The sequence below is a fragment of the Chinchilla lanigera genome, unplaced genomic scaffold, assembly GCF_000276665.1.
Source record: "Chinchilla lanigera isolate Chin_1 unplaced genomic scaffold, ChiLan1.0 scaffold00086, whole genome shotgun sequence".
NCBI classification, from domain to species: domain Eukaryota; kingdom Metazoa; phylum Chordata; class Mammalia; order Rodentia; family Chinchillidae; genus Chinchilla; species Chinchilla lanigera.
Genome location: NW_004955487.1, coordinates 779084 through 797326, shown reverse-complemented (window position 1 = coordinate 797326; position 18243 = coordinate 779084). Strand labels below are relative to the sequence as shown.

At 48.3% G+C, this 18243-nt stretch overlaps 1 protein-coding gene across 7 annotated transcripts in view; it reads right to left on the bottom strand.

Moving 5' to 3' along the window:
- The window catches only part of Kidins220 (kinase D-interacting substrate, 220kDa), a 79397-nt gene extending 64753 nt beyond the window's left edge, over positions 1-14644 (bottom strand). For 3 of the 7 annotated variants that reach the window (XM_005404344.2, XM_013504355.1, XM_013504356.1), the window contains exons 1-6: positions 14506-14644; positions 7458-7601; positions 6403-6501; positions 5833-5931; positions 1877-1975; positions 851-952 (exon numbers count right to left, since the gene is read on the bottom strand). In XM_005404344.2, the coding sequence (XP_005404401.1) occupies positions 851-952; positions 1877-1975; positions 5833-5931; positions 6403-6501; positions 7458-7565 (507 nt within the window). In that variant the 5' untranslated portion in view covers positions 7566-7601; positions 14506-14644. Of the gene's footprint in view, positions 1-850; positions 953-1876; positions 1976-5832; positions 5932-6402; positions 6502-7457; positions 7602-14270; positions 14465-14505 lie in introns of those variants that run through there. The other 4 variants (XM_005404341.2, XM_005404345.2, XM_013504353.1 and 1 more) reach the window with 3 other exon arrangements.
- Between the last annotated feature and the right edge of the window lie 3599 nt (positions 14645-18243).

The window sequence follows — 18243 nt, the reverse complement described above, 5'->3', positions numbered from 1 at the left end:
GTTATTAACCTAAGGATGGCTAATAGAAATAATGGAGGTACAAAATGATCAAAAAGGAAAAAAAAGGCATCGCTGTCTTTGTTAAACAGACACTGTACAGGGAGCAGACATCGCAGTCCTCACTATGAGGCTCTGGGTCTACGCTCTCCGCTTCGGGGGAGGAGGCGCTGAATGCCTACAACACCAGGCTGCAGCACTCGGCTGAGTCTGAAAATAAACAGGAGCTCATCAGGCACAGGTGCCGATCACACAGTCCGAAGTAGCACACACAGAGAAACACAGTGCATGGGACCAAGGGACCTGCAGTGTCAACAGCACAGTGATTGGGCAGCGATGGCAAAAGTTGGTCTACGAAGCCAGGCTAAGGCCAAACAGCAGCCTGGGACAGCTTCTACGACCCTAAGCTCAAAATGGAGAGAGCGCTGAACCTGAACTTACAAAGCAGCGCAGAGGAGGCGGACAGGACTAACGGGAAGAAGGGGAGCTACAAGAGGAAACTCCACAGGAGAAGCCCATGAAGCCTTCCTCTCAGGCTGTCCTCTCGGGAATCAGGACTGGGCCGTAATAAACACTGAAGGGCCACGCAAGGGCTCCATCTATGAGAGAGACACCTCTACACTCTCTATTAACATGCAAAAACACAGTGCTGTAATCCCAGCACTTGGGAGGCTGAGGTAGGAGGATCACCACCAAGTTCAGGGCCAGCCTGAACTATACAGCAAGACCCTGTCTCAAAAACACATACACACAAACAAAGAACAAAAATATGTCACACTATATAGCAGCTTTCCAGAACCACGTTTATTATGAGAGCTCCCGAGTGGAGCGCAGGCAGCCCCCAGGGACCCACCTTATCCGAGCAGTTGACTTTGGCTCCATTCTGCAGCAAGAGGTGTACTATGTCTGCATGGCCTCTCCCGGCTGCCCAGATGATGGGGTAAACACTGTACTGCTGGCGTGGAGAGGGGTGGGAGGGAGGGAGGAGAGAGGCAGGGGGAGGGGAGGAGGAAGAACACCTTTGAGGTAGATGTTTGCAACACACGCTTGCTAAGTAAAGTAGCAACAGGTGTAAGACAAAAGTGTTTTTTTTTGAAAAGTCAAGGGCTGGGGATATAGCTCAGTGGCACAGCGCCTGCCTGGGAAGCACAAGGTCCTGAGTTCGATTCCCGGTACCAAAAAAAATGAAAAATCAAGTTACTGCCCTTTCTCCAGTTTAGAAGCGTAGAACTTGGCAACTAAGATATACTCTACCTTCGATAAACATATGCTGTAAACACACTCATTTTCATAGCGTTAACACATCGAAGGTGATTATCTAGGCGAGAGGCAGGGCTAAGGAGAGGACCGGGAAGCTGAAAGAGCGCCACTGTACACAGCGGAAGGCACACATGAATACCACAGCGACTTGGCAGATGTCTCTCCCTGGATGCACTCACACGCAGGGGCAGGATGACTAGCTCCTTGGGGAATATACAGTTAGAACGAACACTTGAGCTCTGAAGTTGCCTTGTGATTGACAAGAATTGAGAAATAAAGACAGCTTACAAAATTCTCAGACATTCCACATATTCATATGCGCTAGAAAAGCCCCACCACTGTGAAGTTCGAGCAGCCTAGAGCAGTGCTGGTGAACCTACCGTGTGGTATTACTGTATTTTTTTTTTAAGACAGAAGATGTTAGTGTAGGAGTTGTTTTTTCTAAACAAAAACCTCAGTATTTGGGTGTAATCAGTGTTTTCATTTTGCAGTAAGGTCAGTGGCTTTTGGGGTCAGTTTGGGCGTTCAGTCTCTAAAAGGTTTGCCATCACTGGCCTAAAGCATTCCCCAAGAAAACAGAGCATCTAGATCACAAAAGGACATCTCCATTAATGCTTACCAGACCAGTGACGCTGGGGTTGGCCCCATGAGACAGCAGGAGCTCTACGACATCGGTGCGGCCTTTATAGCAGGCCCACATGAGAGCGGTCCATCCCCCCTAGCGGAAAAAGACAGAGAGCAAACTGGGTCATCTCCACCCACAAAAATGCCACAAATCAAGCTCCTTCTGCGTATATCTTTATAAGAACCATTGCTTCCTGCGGGTGATAGTATGTAGTTTTAAATTCCCCAAATCCCCAGGGAAATATACAACAGAACATAAAATCAATCAAATCTCTTATATCCACCAAAAATTACACTTTGTACTGTATTACAAAAACTGAAATACAGAATGTTGATGTTGGACTCTTCCATATTGCTAAGACTTCTGGTTCTCCAAAACCTTGTTTCCAGAACACTGTCCAGGTCCCTAGCTATCCTCTTTCTTGTATATACTAGACTTTATCCAGACAGAGACTCCAACCAAAAACTTCTAAATTTAAAAACGCAGGTGCTTCCTATATTTAAATACTTCCTTCAAATCCCTGAGCACTAGGGTGATGATCTATGATGGGGACTTCCAAGGGCTGGCAAGGTCATCAAGTACAAATTCACAGCTGAGTAACACTCTGTTTCTAAGCTTCAGGAGCAACGGTCTCTTCAGCCACAATGCAAGTCAATGAAACAGGCTGCTGTAAGCAAATCTTACTAAGGACTGACATGTCCTGTTTGCTTTTTAAAATTAGTGTTTGGACCAACCCATATTTGGTTCTGAGAGTATAAATCACTTAATCCTTCTAATCCTGTTTTAACATCATTAAAAAGGAATGAAAAAAATGCTTATCCTAATCTGGAAAAGTCAAAACTACAGAGAGAAAACAGATCAGTGGCAGCCACAGGTTAGGCAGAGAGTTGAGAGGGACATCACAAAGGACATCTGGAGGGGACACCAAAATGATGGGGCTGTGGAGGACACACAGCATTGTTCACAGGTCACATCAATGTACTATTCCTCAGGGAACTATACTGTGGGAGAACGTTTCTAACAAACAGCCAGAATGTGGATGGGTGGATGATGGATAGACGGATGACAGATGGACAGATGGACAGATGTATAATGGATGGATGGACAGATGGATGATAAATGGATAGTGGATGGAAGGATAGACAAATGGATAAATGGATGATAGACGAATGGATGTGGATGGATAATAGGTGGATGGATGAGTGGATGGACAGATGGATAATGGGTGGGTGGACTATGGATGGAAAATGGACAGACGGATGACAGATGGATGGCTGATGGATGGATGGATGGATAATGGGTAGATGGATGAGTGGATGGACGGATGATGGGTGGGTGGACTATGGATGGACAATGGATGAACAGATGCATGATGGATGGATGATGGATGGATGGATAATGGGTACATGGATGAGTGGATGGACAGATGGATGATGGGTGGGCGGATGATGGATGAATGATGGATGGGTGGATAGATACAGAGATCAAAGTTATCATCACTGGTATACATGCTGGTGTCACATGCCTGGAGGCATGTGGGCGCATCCCCTCTGTAGTGTCAAGAACAAAGCACAGCCTCAACCTAATCATGGGAAACATCAGACAAGTCCAAACAGAGGGACATTCTAAAAATACCAAAGGAGGAATTTTCCAAAGTTGCAAGGTCGTGAAGAGATTTATTTAGGGCAATTACAGAGCTGGTCATTTAGTCAAGATTTACACCAGTGTTTTAACCTGGAAAATGTCTGCCCAGAACTCCTTACATATCATGTCCTCACTTTAATCTGAATAATGTTCTCCAGCAAGTTATCTATGAGAGAAAATGTTAATCTCAAGAAAACAACACCTAATACACAAGCATACGAAGACTGAGAGTGATTAATATAGAAACAGCTTTATAATTCACAAACTCCTTCAGACTGGTACCCAGTGAAGTGCTCCCAGCCAAGAATCCTCAGCAGGCTTCCTGGCACTGCGGCCTGGAATTCCTCCTGGACACCAGCAGTCACTCCTCTCCCTGCACAAGCTCCAGGGATTCCACCTTCCCTCAGCCTGCTGGGCTGCAAACCCTTCCCTCAGCCACAAACCCTTTGAGGTTAAGTTCCCTCCACACTATTGGAAGAGACAGAGTCCTCAGTTTCCCTGATGGCTGGTGTTTTAAAACCAAGCACAAAGATTTTAAATGTTAACAGGTTTTTATTTTTTTTATTTTTTTATTTTTTTTGGTTGGTTTTTCTCCAGTACCGGGAACCGAACTCACGACCTTGTGCTTGCCAGGCAGGCGCTTTGCTGCTGAGCTAAATCCCCAGCCCCCAAATGTTAACAGTTTTGTGAACATTATTTTTGAAGAAATAGGGGAAATAGGGAAAATCATAAAAGTTTAAGAAATAATTTTTCACAAACTTGCCAAGTTTTTATAGATTCATAATGCAGACTTTAGTTTCTACCTCCCCTGCTGATATATAAAGAAGAAAGACAGAGGAGAAGCCTCGGGACTAGGCAAACCTGTGTTCAAAGCCCACTCTGGGCTTGTAACAGCTATGTGACTTCAGCCGTTCCCCTCCTCTAGCCTCAATTTCCTCTACTGCTCTGAGCATAAGATCAACCCTTGGTTTATGGGATTGTCCCATGAAGTGAATTAAATGATACGGGGGCCCATCAAGCACCAAGACAACTGGGCACATAATCAGTACAATATTATTCATTCAACTTACAAACTGGTATGGTACCTCTAATAAGAAATGAAGAACTAGCTGACTCCCTGCACGTCCCGTCCACCTTCGGTACCACTGAGGTAAGAAGTCACCTTCTACTGCCGTATCTATCCTTGGCCTAGGTTACTGCCAGCATTACCTCCTCTCCCTCAACCTTTATGTAGAATACCTAAAATTGCTCCATGGAAACAGGCAGATTCTCATCACTGTTGCAAACGCCCTGAGAGAAACAACATTTTGGAAGGACAGGTTGAATCTGGCTCTGGTTTCAGAGGTTTCGGTCCATGGTCACCTGGCCCCGCTGCTGCTGTGCCACAGGAGGAGCCACAGCAAAGGAGGGCTGTCCACCTCTTGGCAGCCAAGAGACACAGAAGGGAGGAAGGGGTCAGGTCCCCAGAACCCCCTCCAGGACACGGCTCCACCCCTCAGGGGATCCACCATCCCCAAGTATTGCACCTCCAAACTATGGCAGTATGTTCCTATACAAAATGACACAGCATCCACCTTGCTACATTCTGAGGCTGCAGGATTACAGAGGTAAATCTCTCATGGAAATTGTAATATACTATTAAGTACAAGACGGTGAAATGCTGTAATTTCTTAAGAACTCAGACCTCCTGTACTAAAAGCACCACCAGTCAAGTAATGCACATTTTATATACCACGGCAGGTGATCTCCTTCCTTTCTCCAGATTAACTTCTCAAAAGGTGAGACACTATACAACGAGCCAGAAATGATCCTTCTTCTTACTTTTATGCTTTAACCAAACACCAGGATCAAATATGAACAAAGTGATAATTAAGGATCAATCTTACTCAACTGTAAAGCATATACACAGCAGGCTGGGGCAGAATTACATTTTATAATGAAATCTATAATTGTTACTCTGAAAATTATAACAACCGACAAAAATATTTTTAAACCTGTATGATGTCCTATTTAAAGGATACAATTTTCTCTCAAAGGGTCTAAAATACTAATATATTAGTATATATAAAGTTAGCAACATTTCAGAATTTTAAGCTGAACTGAACTGAAAATGATGACTAGGAACATTTAAAAAGACATTATAAGACCTGCGTTTAAGACAAGAAAGAGTCATTTCAATGTTCAACCTCAAGTCCTACAAAACACAATAATATCATCTCAAACACACAAACAGAAGACTTCACAGTATCTGTTCCTGTTAAAAAGAGTCTGTCTAATGCACTGCAAATGAGAGAAAATGTACAAACCATGTCCCGGTGTTCCAAGTTCACCCCACATCTGAGCAGTTCCTCAACGATGTGCACATGCCCTTCTTTTGAGGCAGATATAAGTGCGGTCCAGTTATCCTTGAACACATACACAAAAACGGTAGGTTTCAAAACCAAAACACACATTCCCAAGTGAGGTAACATAAACTTGAATTTACATACCAGATGATCACACCAAACTGACATGATTTGACCCACCGTAAACTTCTGAAACTAACCCTGAAGCGCTCAGAAGCACTTCCTGTCTGCTGCCTTACTGGAATCAGTTAAATAACCGGTTATAAGATATAAAATATAAGGATCCTATTTTCACCAGTTACCCCCTCGTGCTCAGCAGTACCACAAAGCCGGTACAGGGGCTGAGGCCCTGTGCCGAAAGCAAACACCGCTCTCCTGAACTGCCCGCAAAACAGGTGACACCACATTAGGCAGAGGTGAGATAGTCTGCAGGTACGCTCTCTAATCAGTTACTGTTGAATCTCTTCTTGAAAACAAAGGAACAAATTACAGAAGGAGAGAGAATAGTGAGTGGATTCCCTGGGTACATACCAGATCTTCCAGGTTGCAGTTAGCGCCATTCTTAATCAGCTCCTTCACTATCTCCAGATTCCCTTGCTCAGCAGCGATCATCAGTGGAGTCTGCCCACACTGGAGAGCAGAGGAGACTCAGGCACTCAGCCGGGAGACGCGCCCTGCCCAACACCCCATGCGGGAGCTGCCACTGGGACAGCAGCAAGAATGCTCTTGCCACGCACCACCCACTGCCCTTGGACTCCTCAGCTTCCACAGCCATGAGAAAAGCAGCTTGTTTAGCAGCCACCTAGTCTGGGGGCCTCTGATATAAATGCAGTCAGTGCCAACAGACCAAGCCACCCTTGCTTTACCATACACGGTGACCTCCAGCCAGAACAGAGCAGAACAAACAGAAGGCGGTGCAGTAACGGAGCTGCCCAGAGTACAATCTTTATCTCAGTTTCCCAGAAGCCCTCGATGCAGAAACGCCTACCATCCAAGCACTGTTCGGTTCTGCCTAGGTTCTAGCTTCCTATTTCTACTTACTGGGGTGGGCGGTGTTGAGACAGTCTCTCTATGGAGCCCAAACTGGCCTTGAACTTGCAGTGATGCTCCTGCCTCCGCCTCCTGAATACTGAGATTGTAGCCATGTGCCAAAATAATATTTTTAAACTAACACATTTTGTTATTCTCAATATGCTAATAAAATATCTTATCTAAAAGTTTTTACTTATAAGAATTCTTCACTCTTCACAATCATAGAAAGGTGTGATGTTAACTAACCAAAATATATTACATGAAGTAACATTAAAAATATAGGCATTATTAAAACATGAGCCTTAACATTAGGTGAATTTTATCTTTGCTCCAAGAAAGGCGGGAGAGGGTAAACAGATAACAGTGTGAAAGCAGACAGAGCAGGGTTAAAATCTGAGTTTTACCAGGGCAGGCATGGTGATGCATGCTGGTAATCCCAGCACTCAGGGAGGGGTGAGAGCACCTATTTTTCCTGACTCTCCCATCCCCTCAGCGCAGGGCCTTGCACAGGCAAGGCAGTCAGCAAACACTTGTGGTCGGAAACTTGGTCTTACCTCATTTCTCTCATCGACATCTTTGCACTTTTCAAGAAGAGCTTTCAGGGCAGGAATGTTTTCTTCCTCTACGTAGTTTATTACACTCTGTGATATCAGAACTGACATCTTCACAGAAAGCTGTAGTTGTCTTTATCTCGATACCTATTAAATTAGATGAAATATACATCACCTGTGGTTAGAAAGGAGCTCACTTGCTACTAAGCACATTCCCCGTCCCAACCTTCAACACTGGCACACAGTGACAAAATGTTGACGGACAGATCACGCAGATGTCTTTCCCCAAGATGCAGCTCACCCTTAAATCGACGCAACCCAAGGATGAGCTCCAGGCCATCCCCAAAAGCTCCTTATCGTCACGCCAAGTGCAACACGGAGCCCCTGTTCCTCTCGCTCCCTCCGGTCTGATGCTCCCACACTTTCCTTTTGGGCCCAGCACTTCGGAAGCATCCCTGGCTTCCCTCTTCCTCTCACAGCCAATCTACCCATAAATCCATCTGTCTTCTCCTGCAAAGGACATCTCACTGTGCTATTCCCACACCCACCACCTGTACAAGCCCCGCCCCTCTCCCTGCCTCCCAGAGCCCAGGAAAGACTCTGGCCAGCTGCAGTGGCACCGCTGGGACACAGCGGAGCCTGATCTTTTCCTAGACGCCTTCCCCACGTGGCCACCACCCTCAAGCAGGACCACTGTCCTCCCCTGGGACTCACAGCTGTGCACATATCTGGACAGAGGCAGCAAGCACCTCAGGCAACTATCCACCTCCTCTGGAACTCCAGGGAGACCACATCTAGCACCCGGCCTGTGGAGCAGGAGCCCAGGGCGGGAATGCAGCCTGACCCTGACCCTGACCCTGACCCTGACTGGCGGGCCGGGCCCCAGCCTGCAGTCACAGCAAGAACTCAGTAGTCTGAAGTGAACAGAGCGATTTTCCAGAGCAACACCTCAGACAGTGTCCCTCTATGACCATGACACAGGGTAAAAACAAGACCGCTCTGGACTCACCTCTCAACAATGATCAAAATACACACAAGGTCCAAACCACAAAATGCCCAAGCAGGTCCCTATCTGGGCTAACATGAATGACTGCTGCTTCTTTAGTGACACCTGCATCCTTACTCCTTTCTGCATTCTAAGTAAGATTTAAGATCTCCAGTTCCAGAGCCACCCCATATCCTGAAGCATGGAAGCAAGACCCTCTTCCTTGGACTGTCCCCACCACAGCCGGTAAGTCCATCCTCAGGGCGCTCACAGACACCCACAGCTCCCTGCACTGGGGCCAGGGAGTCACACTAACCCCGAGTGTCCCCTGCAGGTGCTGCTGGATGGGAGGGCATCACAGCCACTGTTTAGTCAATTTCGCTGAAAACTCAGTGGTAAAGTGTCCTGTGTGTGGGTACATACATAAGCATCTAAACACTGAAGAAAAAAGTAAAGCCACAAAGTAAAACCCACGACACACTGCCATGGCGAACAGCATGTACACAGTATGGTTCTGTGACAGAACGGCCCCCCACGTGTGTACAGTGTGGACAAAGGAACATGGGGGACAGTGGGGAGGATACAGAGCTCTCTGCTAGAGCTGGTTTCCCTAATATGCAGGACTGAAATGAGACAGTAAGCTTTGTCTTTACACGTATTTGTGCTGTTTTGCTTTACCTGACACAAGTCTACAGCCACTTTATTGGAAGAAAAGAAAGAATATTTCATCATAAGAAAAATGTACAGCCAGGAGTGACGGTGCACACCTGTTATCCCAGCACTCTGGGAGGCTGAGGCAGGAGGATCCCAAGTTCAAGTGTCTGTTGCCTGACTGTTGAGTGAGACCTGTCTCAAAAAATAAAAGACTGGAAATGTAGCTCAGGTGAAGGCTCTGGGTTCAATCTCTAGTATCACAAAAGAAAATAAAATGGCTCTTCGTAGGGTAGCTTTAAACAGGGGTTAAAAGTCTACACCCTGGGACCAAGCTGTGTTGGTGTGACCCCTTTGCACTTGCCTCGAGGTCACCTAGAGTGGGTTTCTTGACTTGACCTCCTGTTTCCCCATCCCAAACATCTACGTAGTTACATGCAAAGGCCTAGCACAGGAGTCAAGAAATCCAGCGTTAGCTTCTAGTATCTTTCGTCACAACAGAATATTAGAATTTCTAAAGTACGTTTTCACTAGGTTCCCCTAACCCATTGTTCTCTATCATAGGACCCATTCTATTTCCTTCTCAGTACTTTTCAAACTTGTCCTTCTTGTATCTACCTGTTTGATGGCTGTCCCTCCCACGAGGATGCACAAAGGACTACTTTCTTTTGATCCACATCAAGTACCCAGCACCCAGTACAATTCCTGGCCCACAGGAGACACTGCATTTCTTACCTGAATCCACCACCCTCAGCACTTTCTGTGTAATGGGAACATAAAGTTTATTCATTCTCTCACGCAACAGTAAAAGCCTGTCCTGACCTGTTTTTTTTTAAACAGCAGCTACAGTCAATACTAGAAAGACATTTTTATGTTTGTTTGTTTTTTTGGGGGGGGGTCTTTTTGAGACAAGGTCTCAATATGCAGCTCAGGGTGGCCTTGAGCTCACTTTGTAGCCCAGGCTGCTCTCAAACTCGGAATGATCCTCCTGCCTCAGCCTCCAGAGTGCTGGGATTACAAGCGTGCACCACCACGCCCGGCTGACATTTTTATGTTGTAAGAAGCTCATCTTTGGGATCTGCAAACAAATTTAACAGGCTAACCACAAAAACAAAACACCTTTTTGACAAACTCAAAATGTTTTTAACAAGTGGCCAGAGGACCAAGGCACACTTTCCCATCTTCTCCTGTAAGAAACCAAGCCACGGTGGCAGCAGTACCGCGCTGCCCAGAGCTCCCTAACCCGGAGCCGGGTGTGATACACAGCATCCTGCATGTGGCCTCCTGCAGGGCCCAATGCAGTCCTCTTCTCCTCCCCACGTAAGTCCCCGGAGACAATGGCCCAAGCACAGTCCCCAGGCCCATCCTGGGGCCAGCACTCAAGCCTGATGGCAGCGCCGACACTCCACACAGGCCAGGGACCCTCCTGAAGTGAAGTCTCCTTACAGCCACTCTGCCTTCCAAACCCCCCAACAGCCGCCCTCTCGCTCAGGATCAAATCGTAAATCCTCACCGTGGCCTACGACACAGACGCAAAGCTGTACTGGCCCCCTGGCCTTCTCTACCTCCCGACCCCTCTCTTATACATCCCTCTCTGCACAAATGTCACCTGAGCACCCCACCCTCACTCAACGCCGCCGCAAGCCATAGAGCTCAGTGAGCGAGAGGATGAGCTCTACTTCGCCCGCTGCATTCTCCATGCTCACAGGAGGGCCGGTCGGCAGGTGAGGGTCAGCACGCTGCTCCCAGACCTGGGATGCCCGACCCAGCATTAACACTGGTAAGGGACAAAGCGCAGCCAGCAAAGCTCGGCTTCAAGCTGGTGCTCAGGGCTCTCCTCCTCCCTTCTCTGAGTCCTCAGCTGCCCTGTATGGACAGTGTCACCGGGTCCACCTGCACATCGGACACTGTTTCAGTGCTTATGGAGATGTGTCACAATCACCACTTTAGCGTGAAACCCTCGTGCACAAGATCACGTCTTACTCTTTCCTGTTAAGGACCTAAGTGAGGGCTTGGGTACTCAGCAATAAATGGTTATGGCATAAACCAGAATGTAATGACACAAGCTGTTGGCAACCTAAATGTTACAGTGTTTTGAGACAGGGTCTTGCTATGTGGTCCAGGCTGGCTTTGAATTCACTGTGCAGCTGGCTTTTGCCTCAGGCCAGTGGCAATCCTCCTGCTTCAGCCTTCCCAGTGCTAAGATTACAGTTATGCACCACCACAGCGATCTTGCAATCTACATTTTAATTTTACAGTTGGTGAATCTCAGTAAGGAGAAGAGAGCTCATTACACTATTCTTATGAGTCTTCTGTAAGTTAGAAGTTAAGACAAAAATTTCCTCCTAGGTCAGGAGAGGGTCTCCAGCTGCTGTAACATCACCACTGCTTCCTCAGTGCCTGATTTGCTGCCTGAGACGGAGGAGGGGTCAACAGACCCTAGGCGAAGGAAGTACAAGGGCAAGGTCCCATCTGTGCTGCAAATATCTGCAGTACTGCTATGGTAGGGATCAAAAATGTCCCCTCAAAGGTTTATGTGTTCATTGGTGGGCAATGAACCAAGCTCCCAGGTGTGCAGCCTGGCTGGGGGAGGCAGGTCCCTGGGGGCATGACCTGGAAGGGTAGGTCTCATCCCTGGCTCTCTCCCTCTCTGGCCTCTTCCTCTCTCTGCTTCCTCGCTACCATGAGGTTACCCCTTTCCTTCTTCCACACCCTTCCACCATGATGTTTCTACCTTGGAGCAGTGAACCATGGACTAAAACCCCTAAAACTGTGAACCAAAATAAACCATTTCTTCTGCTAAATTGTTTATGTCAAGTACTTCGTGACAGCAACAAAAAGGCAAAGACAAGGCATTGTTATATACAAGACCTATGCCAGCCTGTGGTAGGTTCCTCCAGCGCCCTCAATGAGCTTCAGTTCACCACAAGAGCCCCTCATGAAAACAGCATTTGCATATCACTCTAGCTCATGAGATGCCTTAGAGCTATGCTCTTATTTGAATTTCCAATAACTCCTTAGAGCAAATATTATTTTTCATTTTACCGATGAAAAACTAGGTCTTACTAGATGTAAGTGACTTGCCTAACAGAATGCAAAAAGTTCATGTTGCAGCAAAGTGATAAACCTGAGCTATAATTCAAGGTAGAATGGAGCTAGGGGAACCCAAAGCACTCTGAGTTTGGAAGAGAAGCTACTACTTTGACTGGGGTGCCATGGAAGCATCATCTTGTGCAGACCTGAAGAAGAACAGGTGCAAGTATGCGAGGTGGGAAATGAGCAACGGCGCGCTGAGCAAAAGGAACAGCCTCAACACAGATGCAGAGCGCTGACCGAGTGGCTGTCTCCCCTGCGCTCAACCATGAGTAACACGAAGGAACCGTTCAGCTGAAGTTAGAGCGAGGCTGAGAGCGAGGTGGTCTCCTCTGTAATCTCTCCAAGGATTAAGGCTTGAGGCCTCTGCCAACCTACAGCTCTGATGCTCTTAGCCACCACTTTCTCTACCACCAGCCAGAACAAGGCTGGACACAGGGCCCATCTATGTGGTGCGCTGGTTAATCTGGACCTGGAATTAGGCCGAGTGGTTGTGCCAGCCACTGCGGACTGTGTGTAAAATACTAGTTTTGCAGTCAGCAGAGAAAGAACTCAACAGATACAGAGAAAATGACTCCTCCCAAGCAACGGAACCAGCATGGCCCCCCAGAGCGTGGAGTTGCCTGAGATCCTGGCTTCTCCTTTAGTCCTCTAAGTCTCCTCTTTACTGAGGTCTCTGTTCCTTGACTTCTTAGCCCCCCTACAGCAAGTCATGAGAGGAGAAACTGACAGTTCTTTAGCAAAAGGAGGAACAGCAGGATGGCGCACTCAGACAGAACCCTAGGAAAATTTGTCTCCTCGAAGTGTATGCCACCAGACTGGGAAAACACAGAAAACCAGAACTCCAGGCGCCAGTCATGTATCCGCTGAAACAGCCCACAAAGGTGGGACCAGGGAGTGGGGATGGAGCAGAAATGGAAGATACTGTTGCCTTCAACAGCACAAAATCCCTAGCATTTGAGCTTTTGGACCCACCAAAATCTCCAGAAGAGATATGGGATAAAAAGAATATTTTTAAATCATGTGACTGAAAAAAAAAAAAAAAACAGGTCACAGATGACTACATGCCACGTGCATGTGACCAGAGGTTGTGGTGTCACAAACCAGACTGAGAGGGAGGAGGAAGGGCAAAGGTTTCTCGAATGCTTGTGCCACCCGCTCCCCACCACCACGGCTGCATAAATAAGGTCGTGGGGTGCTTGGACCAAGGTGAAGGTAAAATGCTTCCAAAAAGGCAGGGTTGGAGGAACCCACCCCGTATTTGAAGACGAATCTGGAAATCATTCACACAAAGACTGGACTCCCAAATTGGTGCGTCCCGGAATGGTTCGCAAAGCCTGTGAAGTACTGTACACTGTTTCTGTCCCCAGAAAACCCCGTTCAGTAGAAAGTGACATTTCAATAAGCACCCCCAAAAGATTAAGCGCACACTAGCAAGCTAGAGAACAAAGAACACACCTTGCCACAGCCCATTTGTTTTCTTTTAAATTTTGGCTCCACACCAAAAACCCTACAGGTGTTTAAAAAAAAAAAAAAAAAACACCGTTAATTTTTTGTCTTCCCTATTGTCAAAATGTGGGCAGAAACTAAAACACCAGAATCATTCCAAAGGGCAATTCTTGAGCCACACCCCAGGCCAAACAATTACCATGCGATAACCACTGGGGGCTAAAAAAGCTGCATTTTTAACAAGCGCCTCTAGGGCGCACAGAAGGCTCTATGAATAGTTTTTAATAAGAAAATATTCCTCATTGACCTAAGCCTCTCTCGACGGCAAAGGATAAAAATTGCAACATCTCTGGCTGCCAGAGAAACCCCGGACCGCGGTGATCCCTGGCTTGCCGGGATTATTTTGCAAGGTGCTAAACTTAAAGTCCGCCAAGGACAATGGAGCAATGGAGTGCGAGGAAGAAAACAATACCACCTCGCCAATGGACGCGGGGAAATAAAACCCTGGCCAGCCTGAGGCTCGGGGGCAGCTAACGGGATCCTCGAGGTGGTGAGGGTGCGGAGCCAACGCCGCTGCACCAACGTCCTTCGCCCCGACCCACCGCCCTCCAGTGGCCCGGCCGGCAGGGAAGACTGACCAGAGAGACGCTGAGTCCCGGACCTCCCGGCGCGCCGGCAGCGCCGACTCGTCCCGAGAGCGCGACCCGATCGCCCGGGGTGCCCGAGCAGCCCTGCCGGACTCCGTAGCCCCCTGACCCCCGACCTCCGACCTCTGCCCGGCCCAGCCGGCTCGCCCCAAGACCCCTTCTCACCCTACCTCGCCCTGGCCTCCTCCCATCACCCGCGAATCCCCGCGGCCGCCTCCACACTCACGGTCTCACAAACCACCTCGAGGATGGCGCCCTCGGGTCGGCGGATCTGGGCCGCAGCAGCGCGGGCGGCGTCAGAAGACTGCAGCCAAGAAGCAGGCAGCGAGCGGGGCCCCCTCCGCACAGCCGGCGGCCATCTTCCTGCGCTGGACTGACAGGTCACGTGACGTGGGGGCGGGGCCGGGGCGGGGCCGAGCGGCCGCGGAGGCCGGCGTGCTCGGTGCGAGGGCTTGTACGTACTTTTACTGAGAGTCGAACCTCCGGCACTTGCGCTGAGCTACATCCCGAACCCATTTTCAATTTTTAATTTTTAAGAAAGGCTCTTCCTTAAATTGCTAAATTGTGCAGGGTGGGCTCAAACTGCAATTTTCCAAAGCTTTTGTAAGTGAGAGGAAGAAGGCCAGGGATGTAGCTCAGCGGCAGAGCGCCTGCCTGGCAAATGTGGGGTCCTGGATTCAATTACTAGTACTAAAAAACTCAAAAACAAACCAAAAAAATAAGGGGAAGAGCGGTCGAAGGGAGGGGAGGGGAATGGGGAAAAAAGAAACAGCAAGATATATCAACTACAGGTACAAATTCTGTACGATGAATGTTACCATTACACATATCTAAAATGTACTAATAAAGTAAAAATTGAAAAAGAAACTTTCAGTTCTCCTGCCTCAGCCTCCCATGCTGCTGGGATTATGGGTATGCACCACCACATCTGGCCTGTGCTCGTTTTCTTACTCCACACTGCTCAGGACACTGTCGGTACTCACACCTGCTCAAGGTGTGATTGAACCTGTTCACTTGTCTCCCTGCCTGCATGAGGGCTGTCGTTCCAACACCCATGGGCCACCAACCACCACCAGGTTTAAAACAGTGTCTGGCCTCAGCCTGGCTCCCCTGAGAAGTCACCCCTCGGAGGACTTCATACACCGTAGCAGTCTCCCTCATTGTGGCGTGAGGGTCCTGCTCACAGAGTTTGTCCTTCGAACAAAGGACAGACAGACGTGATACTCACCAAAAGCCTAATTTCAGCTGTGCACAGTGACACACGTCTGTAATCCCAGCACGTTGGGAGGCTGAGGCAGGAGGGTCACAGGTTCAAGTCCTACCTGAGGAACTTAGCAAGACCCTATCTCAAAATAAAAGGAAGCCAGGTGTAGTAGCACATGCATGTGAGCCTATCATTCAGGAGGCTGACGCAGGAGGATCACCACAAGCTCAAGGCCAGCCTAAGCTACATAGTGAGTTGAAGCGAACTGTGTAGTGACACAGTCTCAGAATGAATGAATGAATTTGAAAATAAATAAATGAGCTTGGGATGTAGCTGCATGGCAGAACACACCTGGGTTTGATCCCCAGTACCACACACAGAGAAAAGCATTATTTATGATTTGTTTATTCTTCTGAAGCAGTCAGGGACTTAAAAGTAGTTTTTGCTAAAAAAAAAAAAAAAGGAACTCATCACTTGAACTTAAAAAGGAGTGAAGCATCATTTTCTTTTTTTTGAGAGAGGGTCTTGCTATGCAGTTCAGGCTGGCCTTGAGCTCACTTTGTAGCCCAGGCTGGTCTTGAACTCGAAGCAGATCCTTTCCAGTTCTGTTCAGAGCAGGTTGGTGCATTAGTATGTCTGTCTCAGAGTTAGCAACGCAGGTTTAGTAGCCCTAAATTTACACATCCTTAATGTGCCCTGTCCAGACCGAGGACCCCAGCGAAGCTGCTGGGGGAAGCCCTGGCATCCCCTACAGCCTCTGTCACCTGGACCTGCGGTCACCTGGATTCCAGTGGAGCCTCACATGCCTGCACCTGCCCCTCCAGCAGTGCGGGTCCCTCGAGTCACAGGACTCAGCCATTGCTGCCCAGGATTACGGCCACCTCTGCTCTCCTCAGAGCTGTTCCCAGCCCAGCCCCTGCCTCCGCGTCCCTCCAGCCATTGCTCCAGGCCAAGCCCTCCCTCCTCTCCTCTTACCTCCTTCCAGTTACAGCATTTTCCTACAAGTTCTCGCTTTCCTTTAAATTTCCACTATCTCTGATGCAAGGCCCTGCAAAAGCCGGGAACGACAGAAGGGTTTTGTTTCTTTTTTTGAGGCAGAGTCTCACTGTGTAGGTCACCCTGGCCTTGAACCCACTGTGTAGCCCAGGCTGGGCTGGAATTCACAACGATCCTCCTGTGTCAGCCTCCCGAGTGCTGGGGTCACAGGTGTGCACCGTCACACCAGCAGGTTCTGATAAGCCAAACTCCTCAGCTTTTCTCATCAATTTCCACATTGACATATTGTGAAAACACATGTTAATCACCTGTGAACTTTCTTTTTTGTAGTATGGGGATCAAACTAGGGCTTTTGCACTGAGCTACATCTCTAACTCTTTATATGCATTTACTTTATTTTTGAAACAGGGTTTTGCTAAATTGCCCAAGCTAAGCTCCAACTTGCAGTCTTCCTGCTTTAACCTCTGGAGTGCTGGGATTACACACGTTCCCCCCATGCCCCGCCCTCTGAACCTCTCTAAAGGTCAGGTCTTGGCTCTCAGTGGCAGCGAGGCAAGGAATGTGGTTTTTAAAACACCTGTCTCCCCTGCTGACCTAAGGGATCATGATTCTCAGACTTTATCCAAGTCAGCAATTTCAAATATGAATGTCTCCTCTTAAGATGTTGGCGGACGGGGCATGGTGGCACATGCCCACGATCCCAGCGCCCCAGGGACATGGGAAAGATAACATCACTAATTCCCAGCCCTTCTGAGATAAGGTCTTGCTAAGTCACTGACTTGCTCAGGCTGGGCTTGAATTTAAATCCTCACCACCAGCCCCGCCTAGCTGGAATTACAGGTGTGTGCTACCATGTTCAGCTTCATTTTCTATCTTGATTTTCTGAAAATAATGTCAGTTTTTTCTTCTAGAATTTCATCCCTTCTACGCCTTTACAAAAGTCTGATTCAGCCATTCAGGTGGCGTGGGGGTTGAGGGAGAGCAAATTTAGGGCCAGAGACGTCTGCAAGTTGGAGGATGTGGAGGGTTTTTTGTTTGTTCTTGTTTTGAGACAGGGCGTCAGTATGTAGTGTAAGCTGGCCTTGACCTCGCAGTGATCCTCCTGCCTCAGCCTCCCCAATACTGGGATCCCAGGCATACAACACCACACCTCACCCATGTGGAATTTCTCGGAGCTACTTGGTGAAATGCACAGGATCCCACAGCTGCCCGAGGAGTGGGGAGGGTGCACGGGAGGTGGGGTGAGAGCAGAGATGCTGCTGAAGTCTTCTAGGAGACCAGAAGCCCAGGCAGGGATATGGAGGAGGCCCTGAATCTGCTGGCACTGCAGAGGCGACACTAGACAGCATGGCTCTGTCAGGGGCCCAGGGGCAGAGGCAGTGGAGGAAGCTGCTAGATTTCAGAAGGGCCTGTATACCCAGCACTTGGAGGCTGAAGCAGTAGGATCGCTGTTAAGAGCATGGCTGGGCACCTTAGCAACTTAATGAGATCCCATCTCCAGAAATAGAAAAGTCTGGGAATGGAGCTCAGCGTGAAGGCCGTGGGCTCAATCCCCAGCCTACAAAGGAGGCTGTGTTCTCCGGACAGACCTGGGTTTTCTGTAGAGCAGAGGTGAGGAGACAAGCATTTGAGGAGTGGCTCCGGGGCAGGGGTGGGCAGCGTGGAAGATGGACACACAGAGAGAAGGTCAAAGGGTAACACGATTTTCCATTGAAAGCTGAAGCCATATGATCCAGCAAATACAAATCTATCGCCTGCGTTGAT